Here is a 10,211-nt window from a genome sequence, read left to right on the forward strand (position 1 = left end):
CTGAGTTCCAACCACTAAATGGCAAAGCAACAGTCTGCCTGCCAACTTTTCTGCATGGGACTTGCCTCACTCTGATGCTCGCACAGTAATCAAAGTGAACAACAGAACCTAAAATAAAATTCAAGCACCTTCAAAAAGAGCATAAATCTTATGGACGTCCAACTTTCCTTCTCAATAGTTAACTGTTACAGATACCTGTATCTACTACTCCATCATACGTGCATATAACTGCGCATTTTCTTCGTTACTCAGTTTTTCAATTATCTCCCTTCACCTTTCAGAAAAAAAAAAACCCAATCTCTTTATCTTCCAGTACTAGTAAAGTGAATCTAGCACTCCTCCCATAAGCTAGTCCTTTATGTTCAAAACTCCTCAGCATACACCATTTCAAGTCACCTTCTCAAAGGGGATGGGACATGACAGGTATGGTCCATTCTTAAGGAAGATGAATCACGGTGGGCACTTCTCAACAACACACAGCTGCAGAAGAATACCCAGAGCAAGTTACGATATTCTAGAGAGCCACCCACCCTTGCGGAACTCCAGTGTCTAGTATGTTTCCAGCTTCTGTGCAATGGATGACTCTAACCCTAGTCAGTTCTTTCAGCAAAGATTCTTCCCAGCTAGGATTATATAGTGGGAATTCCAGAGCAACTGGCTATGTACAGACATATCAGCATTCCCTCCAACTGAGGGATGAAAAGGAGAAAATTCCTGAGGATGTGCATCCTCCACTCCATTTTCTGAATCCCAGCCTCCCCCTTGCCTTGGAATGAGCTCTACAAAGCAGCATCTGTTATGTACATGAATCTCAGCTCCTTTCCTTTGGGGAGTTTCCCCTCAAAGGTGACAGGCAAATCCCAGGACAGAGATGGGTGCTGGGAAGGGGGAGGTCTCCTTAGGATGACTCGCTGGAAGCAAGGGAGCCTGCAGCTTTCTTCTTAGGGCGGGTTTTCACACTTCTTGATGGAATCTGAGGAGAAAGAAAGGTATCTTAGGTTAGTTTACTTTAACACTTAAATGTCTAACAGAAGGTACAAGAATGCAGAGTAAAAATGGGTCAAAATAACTACACACTGTTTCAAAAAGGCTATTTAACCATTCCACTTGCTGAGTAAACAAATCACTCTCAGCATATCCATCAGATACCAACCAGGAGAGGAAGACATTCTGAAACAGGACAAGTGTGGTAAAATCCAAGTCAGCTGTCTTAACAAAAGGTTAGACATAATGCTATCTCTAACTGGTAACATTCACATCGCACTTCACTGCTGTAACTTTTCTGCTTCTTGACTGCCATTCCAAATGATGTTCTCTGAAACATGTGGAAACATCTTGAATTAGTTTGTACACTTTACTCCAGCATCTTTCATTCTAGATATGGGCAAGAGAGCGCATTTATGATCTACAATGCATTCAGCACCAATGGGCAATCTCGGAGATCTCAGCCAAAGACTGCCTATAATTTCTACATCCCAACCGAAGATCCAAACAGACCAAGCATAAAAAACAATATGCCTGCAAAGGGCTTTATTCGCACTAAACAGCACAGAAGAGTTGTTACCATTTTTTCACTTTAAAAATTCCTCACTAGGAAGCTTATAATCAAATTTGGTTCCTCTTGTTTCCCTGCTCCCAATATGCTAGAGAAGAAAGCAGAGGAGTCAATTCAAAATTAAACCTTGGAAATTTAACAGAGATCCAGCTTGATTTTAAATGCATCTTTAGACATCCGTGTTCATCCTTGGAGATATTCAAAAACCATGTGGACATGGACCTGGGAAAGTGGCTCCAGATGTCCTTGCTCGAGCAGCAGGGTTGGACCAGATGAGAATATCTCCAGAGGTCCCCTCCAACCTCAACTATTCTGTGATTCTGTTACAGAGGGTACTTAATCACATGCAAAGGTGCCCTGCACACCGTAAAAACAGGTTAACAGTATGATTTAAAATGCTGCTCCAAACAATTACTTTCCACCAAATTATTTAATATTTAGCCTGGAAAACTCGACAATGTCAGCCAGCATAGCACAGCCATATAGCACTCTATGTTAGACAAAAATCAAAAATAAAATTAGGAGTTGAGTTCAATCTAGCAAAGAGGATCCCAGCTATCACAAAAAGGGAGAAGCATATTATCACATATATATCAAACCACAAGAAACATTCAAGCAAGAGTCAAAACCTAGAAAGTAGCACCTCAAAAAGCATATTCTACAAAACACAGCAACAACTGAAAAGGATTGTTAGGCTAAAATAGCTCTTGGACACAACTGCATTTACTTTGGTATATGGTTTGTTTCAATAATAAGAATACAGGCAACTCATGTCCCATGTGAATGGCTGTTAATATCCTGGATCTTCACACGGACATATGGAGGGGACTGCTTAACAATGACTAGTTACCCAAACTTCAAGACAAAACCCCAGGGTGGTGTGAAAGGGGAAATTACATTTTCCCCATATCCAATATGCAGAAGTCCAGGAAGGACTAAGAGGATACAGAACCATTCCATTTTAGATGAGGAGACAGCGGCTGTCCCAGGAATAAATGTCACAGTAGTGTTATATATTCAGACTGTAAGAGACAGGAGAGAGGATACAGTCAACAAAACATTAAACATATCTAACACCCCTCCCTTCAACAAAAGACCTGAATGAAGGCAAACCTGGGTCCTCACTTATGACAGAGACTCACAGGCATGATAAAAATACAGATGCTAGAGAAAAGTATAGCAAGTAGACAGCAAGTACTCTGATGTAGGACTCAACTAGTGAAGACTTAGTCCAACAAAGTTTATATAAACAGCTATCAAATGCACTAAGACTATGATGTCAGAGCCTTCCAACAAAGCTCACAGATCAATGTCTGTGCTGGAAATAATATACACACCACCTCACCTCAGCTTTCTTCATCATCTTAGGAGTTTTGAGACTCTGGGTACGTTTAGGAAGTTTGTCTCCTGCATCTTCATCTGATGGATCCGTTCTAGTCTCCAACAGTGTTCCATTAGATCGCTGTGCCACAGTGCTCTCCTCCCCTGAGGAGTAACAGGAAGCTAAAGAATAAAACAGAAAATTTTTGTGTATACTTTTGAAAAATCATATGAAGTCTAAAATGGCCCATCCTGAAGGACCACATGAAAGGGAGATGTCAACAACCCTTAAGAATAATAATCCAAAAAGAACAGAGATATATTAGTAAATGGGAAGGGACTAGGGAAGACTGCACAACTTGTCCCAGATAATTTGGAATCTTGTCGTCCTTCTGAGACCCAGTGCATGGAAAGTCCAGTCCTCCTCCCCTCCTAGTTCACCATATGAAGCCTCATACAAAAGCCCCACAGAGGTGTTCTGTACCTGAATCCTCAATGGTTTCAAGAAGACTCCCACCAGAGGGGTGCAGCTGTGGCTCATGGCTTCGCATATGCACAGTGTCTTCATCCCGGATGAGAGTGAGATCCTGCATGCTGAAACTTCGCAGCTTCTCAGACAAAACTCCCTGGCCCTAAGAGGACATAAAAAAACTAGGGTCAAGGGCCTTCATCAAGATCACCTCACATGGGATCATTCAGAAAAGGAGGAAAGGTGCCCTATTCCCCACTAGGGTAGTCCGAAAACAACAGAGAAGGGAAAAATAAAAGTATGCTCCCAAGACAAACAGAGAAGAGGCTAAAGCAAAATCCACTCCACTCTCACTCCACTTTTCATAAGCCAAAGGATGGGATTAACTGCAAGACAAACTGGAGGAAAGGAAAAGTAGACTGATGCCAGCAAATACCAGCCTCCCTAACAGACCCATAGCACTAATTGCTGTCACACAAAATTAAACTGCTGGGGAATTCCTGAACGTTACAGAAGGTGTTGCATTACCTTTGCAGCTGCAGTAACTGCTGCATTGGCAGCAAGGTTTAACCCTCTCTTGCCAACTCGCATCATGGTTTCATAGCTCTTGTCACGAGCCTGAGTAATGTATTCATCAATCTCCTAGGAAGGCAACGTGGAACATGGCATTTAGCTCTTCATTACAAACATGATCAAAGTCTCCCCACCATCACACTTAAAAACCCAAAGCTCATTTGGACGCTCTTTTTTTAGGCTATAAGCATCAGCTGTCATTGACCAAATAACTGCAGTTTCTCTGCTGCTTACGGAAAGCTTGCAAATGCGACTTTAACTTAAAGTACGCTACTTCTAAATGGTAACAACTGAAACAAAACAGTTGCTTATACTGGCAACGTGAAAAAACCAGCTTGGCTACAAAACATGCTGCTCCTGTTGTGATTCAAAGAGCTTATCTACTCACTGTGAGTATAAGGGCTCATGACACTGGGTTAGCCAAACGTGCTTTCTAAGCATTAGGCAAACTACTGGCTACATTACAATCTTCAGTAAGCTGCAGTATGACATCACTGAATCATTCTACATCCACTAATGTCAGCACAAGCACAATTGATGCATTTCAGCTGTTACTGTGGGATAACCGAATGAGAAGCCAGTCAGCTCCCAGACAGGTCAGTATCTGCTAACAACAAGCGAGTACCTTCTCCTTATTGGAGAGCGTTGGGTGCACAAACTTCCTGTAGAGGACACTGGAGCCCTTGGTGTAAGGGGAGAGCAGCCAAATCACAAATGCAATTTTCAGCTCGAAATAAAAGGGAAACCTGAGAGAAAGATGGAAGAAAAAAAAAGAGAGATAGAGAAAGATGGAGAACCGGAATAAAGATCAGCACAGAGACAGATGGAGATAACTGGTAGAATGCAGCACAGGCAGAAAGAGCAAAGGCAAGATAAAGGCTCAGAAACAAAAGAACTGATATATCCGGTCAGAATAGCAGAACCCTCTTTGGAAACCTAGGACATACCTTCTTCGAGTCTCATTTAGTCTTTCATCCATAGCCATGAATACTCCATAAACAGGGCATCTCTCAGCCCTGCAAACACACCAAATTACAGTCTGATAGCTACTCTCATCATTCTGAAGTTTCTTCAGAGAGTATCCACCGGATGTTAATATTACATTCGTCTCCCTCTCACTTTCCAAAGTTTTCAACTACATATTTCAATAAAACTCAAGTTCCTGCTAAGGCTGATGGCTCAGTTTCTGAAAATTCCCATGGGTACTCCTCAGATAAGACACAGAAGGAGGATCAGTGTAAATGAAAACGAGCAGGCAGCATGTAAGTCTTTCACCTCTAACTCTTACATAATAAAGGCTCAGGGAAGTGAAGAGACTTCTCTTGGTAGTCCATCTTAAGTACATGAACAAGCCAAAGCTCTTGTTCTTTTTAGATTTTTGTTTGCTTTTCAAAGTTTATGCAGGAAGAGGCAAAACTGCTGATCACTTTTGTAAGGCACGTGTAAAGCCGTTTCACATTTCTTTGAAGGATGCAACTCCTGACTAGTATGCTTTCAGAGACATATCCGAAGCTCCGACAGTAAAGCAATGAAGAAACTGAAGATACACAGTTCCAAGGGATCAGCTGAAGACTTGTAACAATGACTTGTAATTTTTGGAGGCCTCCATGTTGCCAAGCATGACACACAACAATACAGGGATTAAGAATGTGCTTCCCCCAACTCCACTCCACCTCATCCCCGCTAATGGAAGGGAATTTCATCATGCAAAAGACAGACATGCATCTGATCTGCTCCTCAACAAAACAGGCTCGCAAAGCAAAACAGGTTCCTCCCTTCTACCTTTTTTTTTTTGGCGTGTTTTAGATTATCATTTCCCAAACTTTATCAGTCCAAATTAACAGCTTCTCAAAAATATTTTATGCTATGAATGGATGAAGATCCTCTTTGAGAATCTATTTATCCTGTTTGCAAGTATAGGAGATGGAACAGCTAAGACAACAGCTACTACCCACAATATCTACAAACCCACAGACTCTTCATAGGGATTGAAAACTCCTAAAGGAGAGACAGTTTATTCTTAGAATCCTAACACTACTCCTCACTTCTTTAAAAAAGCAAACAAAACCCCCTCAACCAACAAAAACCCCCATGCCTCCAAGAACTTACCAAGAAAGAACAATGTCTGTGAGTGTCTCTGCAGTGGTGAAAAAGGCAAACACAATCCAGTACATCATCCACTTCACCTGCAAAAGAGCAGTCACTCAATAGACATCCATCAGAACCCAGAGAGAAAGGAAACATCTTCTCAGTAAAAATGACTCATCATCTCCACACATCAAGATGAATTCAACAAGCAGGCATATATAACCAGTAACGGAAAGGGTCACGTACCAAATGATACATTACATCTGGTAATTACGTTCCCATACACTGGGAAAACATGTAGGATTAATGTGCTCTGAATGGATAAATGCCTACAGAAACGCATGCCCTGTAGCTGTATCACGATGCAACAGTGTTAAAGTGCCAAATAAGCTATTGGAAAAGAGTAAGCTGTTCACTTTAAGAAATTAGAGCCTTTCGTATATCATGATTATTGTAACAAATACATATACACACCCATGCAAAAGTTTAGTTTCGGCTACAGCCTTGTAGAGTTTTTTCTTGGAAAGGAAAAAAAAAACCAAACCAACAGATATAGTATTTTGCTCTCATTAACTCATTAAACTCATTTTGCTCATTAAATGCATTAATAAGCATTATTTGCCTTAATCATCACTCCCAGAAAATACATGAACATTTCTCTTTTCTTTTTAAATATAGACTCAGTAAGGGAGGTAAGAAAGCAAAGGACATGCCACATCAACCTTACCTTCTCGTTTGAAGTCTTGACTATAGTTTCAAAGTGTATTTTGTGCTATTATGGCACATCTGTATGCCTGCCATCTACCTCCCTACTTCCTCACACCATTCTCTGGAGCAGTAGGTATTTCTTTCAAAGCACGCAAAAAATAAATCCCCTCTAACACACACACTACTGTTTAACTAACAAGTCTCTCAACTGCAGGAAGAGGAACCAGCTGAACTATAAAAACTGCTACCCAACAAATTTCCAGTTGCAGAAGAGTTGATATAAGGGAAAATGCCAGTTTTCTATGCTGTTAAGTAGCAAAAATAAACCTAAGTAGTAGATAAGTGGAAAGAAAAGATCACCTGTTGTTAAAAGCAACTTAACGCTTACTGTCATCAAGAGTGGAAAAGGAGAACTAAGCTGAATCAAGGAAATTTCACATATTAATCCACACATTGATCCATATGTTAAAATTACACAAAATTTTAGTGACAATTTTTGTTACAGCAAATGAAGCTATAAAAGCGGGTATTTTCCCAAACTTGCTTGTGTTGGAAAATTTGATGATCTGTTCTTGAAAGACCCTCCAAAACTTTCTAAAACGCCCAGTAAGATTATGCTGCCCCCGACCCCTCTAACATAGCGGATGATTTTTAAGATAGTGGTTAGTAGCCCAAACTACTTCCACTTTACTCTGCAATTTTTTCACAACAGCAAATAGCAAACCTTGTATCTTAGGGTGTTCCCCTGCCCTTTTGGGGTTTCGTTGGTTTGTTTGGTGGGGGTGGGGTGGTTTGTTGTTTGGGTTTTTTTCCCTTCCTATCATCAGTTTGGACAGGACCAGGACCAGATGTCATTAACCAGACTTCTAAAGCAGCTCTATGAAATGTATGGTTCACTCCTAAAAGCAGCAACATAAACGAGCTCTTGTATCTAAGTATCATCAAATACAAAGCAATGAACATAGAGCATCTGCTTGTTCTTAGAGAAAACTACTGTGCTTACACAAATTAACTCATGCCACTCAGGACCGGTCACTGTAGACAGCCCAACGAAACCATAAGCTCAGTGCTTATCAAACTTTTTCATTCTGCTAACAGGATGCTCGGGAGTATTAGAAGAGGAACTGAGAACAGAAAACATCGCTTTGTTCCTGTTTAACTAAACTGCGTGTTCACATCGTTGATACTGGACAGAGGTCTCTGGCACTGTCTCCTCCCACCACCCTTCACCCTACGCTCTACAGCCAATGGCAAAAAAGAAATACAGCTCTTGAATAAATTAGAAGGATCCAACTTCTAGCTCTAGAAGTCCCTGAAGTGCAGATGACCGGAAACTAGAAGAGTAGAGAGGAAGAATCACTGATTTTTTTTCTTGTGATGTTGGTAATCCACACCTTACAGACACCTTAAAAATTGAGGGTTGAACCAGGCTATATTTTTGTTTCATCCATTTAAAAGGAGTCAGGTCCTTGCTGCTCCAGCTGATGACCACCAGAGCAGTTAACTGCACAACTCTCCCCAACTTGCACGAAAACCTAAATAAATTCAGTACACGCAAAAGCATAACTAGAACACAGATTTGACCAAAGGTGAAGATGACATGTAAAAACAAAGCACTTTTAAAACAGTCTGAGCTCCCAGAAGCAGTCTGTCACAGCTGCTCAAGGACTTATCACAAATTTGTATCATGGTGGAGGAGAAGAGTACATTTGGACCGTACTCCGATGCCACTGACGGACTGCTTACGGTAGCTTGGTCCATGTCAGCTCATCTTCAGTACGCCACACTCTCTGGCATGGTTACACCTGTAAGATCTTTCTTCCCTACCAATGCTGTTAGTTCTTAAGCACTGTGAGCTTACTACTTAGTAGGAGTACTACAGCAGCACCACAAGCAGTAGTAGGTCTACAAGTAGTAGTACAAGTACAGCTAGTTTTGAAAATGTGCAGCACAGCATTTGAGTTTTTCACTGACCTTTCCACAACAAACAGTTTGAACAGACATTGGCCCCCTTTCCTGTGTTTAACAAAACTGGTTTTTCCCCATCTTTCCACTGACGTTGTGAGGAAGCCCTCCAAAGATAAGTGAATTAGGCAGATGGCAGTCCAACATCTGAATTTCTGATGCAGTTCTCCCAAGAGAAATAATTTATATACAAGGACAGTTTTAGCAGTTAAACATGTTTTCTGAAACTAACTCCAGTATCTTCACTGGAAATTAGAGAAAATTTTCTGCTGCAGCAATCCAGAACTATCTACTTCAAGAAAACTACACTGATGAAGAATTAAACTAAACTCAAATATGAATGCCATCAGCCCTAGTGGGATTGAGAACCAGGTGATTAGTTGATACTATTGTTAAGGCAACTTTACGATACTCTAGTACTACATTTCATTTCTTTTCCACCATCAGAGTAGGGAAGTCTGACAGCAATTTAGGTAATATCTACCAAAAGAAAATTAGATCAATGCAATGTTTACATTATGTAAGGAAACACGGCACTTACATGCCTCAACAGCTAATGCACTTACAGAAAATAAGCAGGTTTTTACTGTAAAGAGTGCCTACAAATTCAAAGGTTCCAGATTTACTGGGTCTTTGAGCCCCAGAAAAAGCATCCTATAGGCTGTATTGAAAAATGAGGGCTTTTTTTTTGCCCCTTAAGTTCTCAGCAACACAATTTAAAACTCTGAAATCTGAGTCTGTCTTAAAGTTAACACAGATTCTCTTAACAAGAACACTACCATACTGTGACAGACACTCATGAGCCAGAGTAAAATTCCATGTAAAAACCCAGGCATTTCATGCAACAAATGAAGGTCATAGGCAAGGAAAGAGCAGTGGAAGAACAGAGAAGATAATAGTAATATGATACTAGTTCATACATGATACAAAAAGGCCTAAAACATAGGCCTTGAATTAGAGTTGACTTACTGAGTGAACCCCTCAATTTACATATCTAAAGTCAAGTACCTTGCAGATCTCAAGCCAGGTACCTTGTATATCTAAAGCCGCATATCTCACATACTTAAAGCCAAATGTTTTGCATATCTAAAGCCAGGAAAACAGTAACTTCTTAGACTGTCTCAGATTCTGGCCAGATCTGAGAAACATGCAGGCAGTCATGTAGTCATACACGACTGATAAAGAACAAAAAAGCAGGACTCGTCTCACAACAAAGCTGCAGACCTCACCTACAAGTGGACGCACTGTGTAGGAATTCCCAGTTGCTGGGAGGGTTCTCCCAACCCTTCGCTGTGACCGGGGCTCCCCAGCTGATGGACAGGTGGTAACATACGAAAGGTGATGGATCTCTCTGAATCGCTACAGCTATCTCTCTGTAGTAACGATTAGGTGCATTACTTTGCTTCTCTTTTTACCTGCTTTGAGCTAAAGTAAAATATGTTTATTTTTGGTTTTAAATTGGTGTCTGCATCCTTGCTGTTGACACCCCTGCCCCCCTGTCATTTAGCAAAACAATACATAACCTCACCCCCT

The 10,211-nt window shown here is 40.9% G+C and overlaps 1 protein-coding gene across 1 annotated transcript; it reads right to left on the bottom strand.

Annotated features, from left to right (window-relative positions):
• Nucleotides 1-566: 566 nt before the first annotated feature.
• REEP2 (receptor accessory protein 2) lies at nucleotides 567-6,097 on the bottom strand. The gene is made up of 6 exons (XM_010137644.1): nucleotides 6,027-6,097; nucleotides 4,543-4,663; nucleotides 3,873-3,986; nucleotides 3,360-3,507; nucleotides 2,901-3,040; nucleotides 567-973 (listed from the first exon to the last, which is right to left on the bottom strand). The coding sequence occupies exons 1-6, from the start codon at nucleotides 6,092-6,094 to the stop codon at nucleotides 899-901; spliced, it is 666 nt and encodes a 221-aa protein (XP_010135946.1). The 5' UTR covers nucleotides 6,095-6,097; the 3' UTR covers nucleotides 567-898.
• Between the last annotated feature and the right edge of the window lie 4,114 nt (nucleotides 6,098-10,211).

This window comes from Buceros rhinoceros, unplaced genomic scaffold, assembly GCF_000710305.1.
Source record: "Buceros rhinoceros silvestris isolate BGI_N320 unplaced genomic scaffold, ASM71030v1 scaffold19196, whole genome shotgun sequence".
In the NCBI taxonomy this organism is placed as follows: Eukaryota; Metazoa; Chordata; class Aves; order Bucerotiformes; family Bucerotidae; genus Buceros; species Buceros rhinoceros.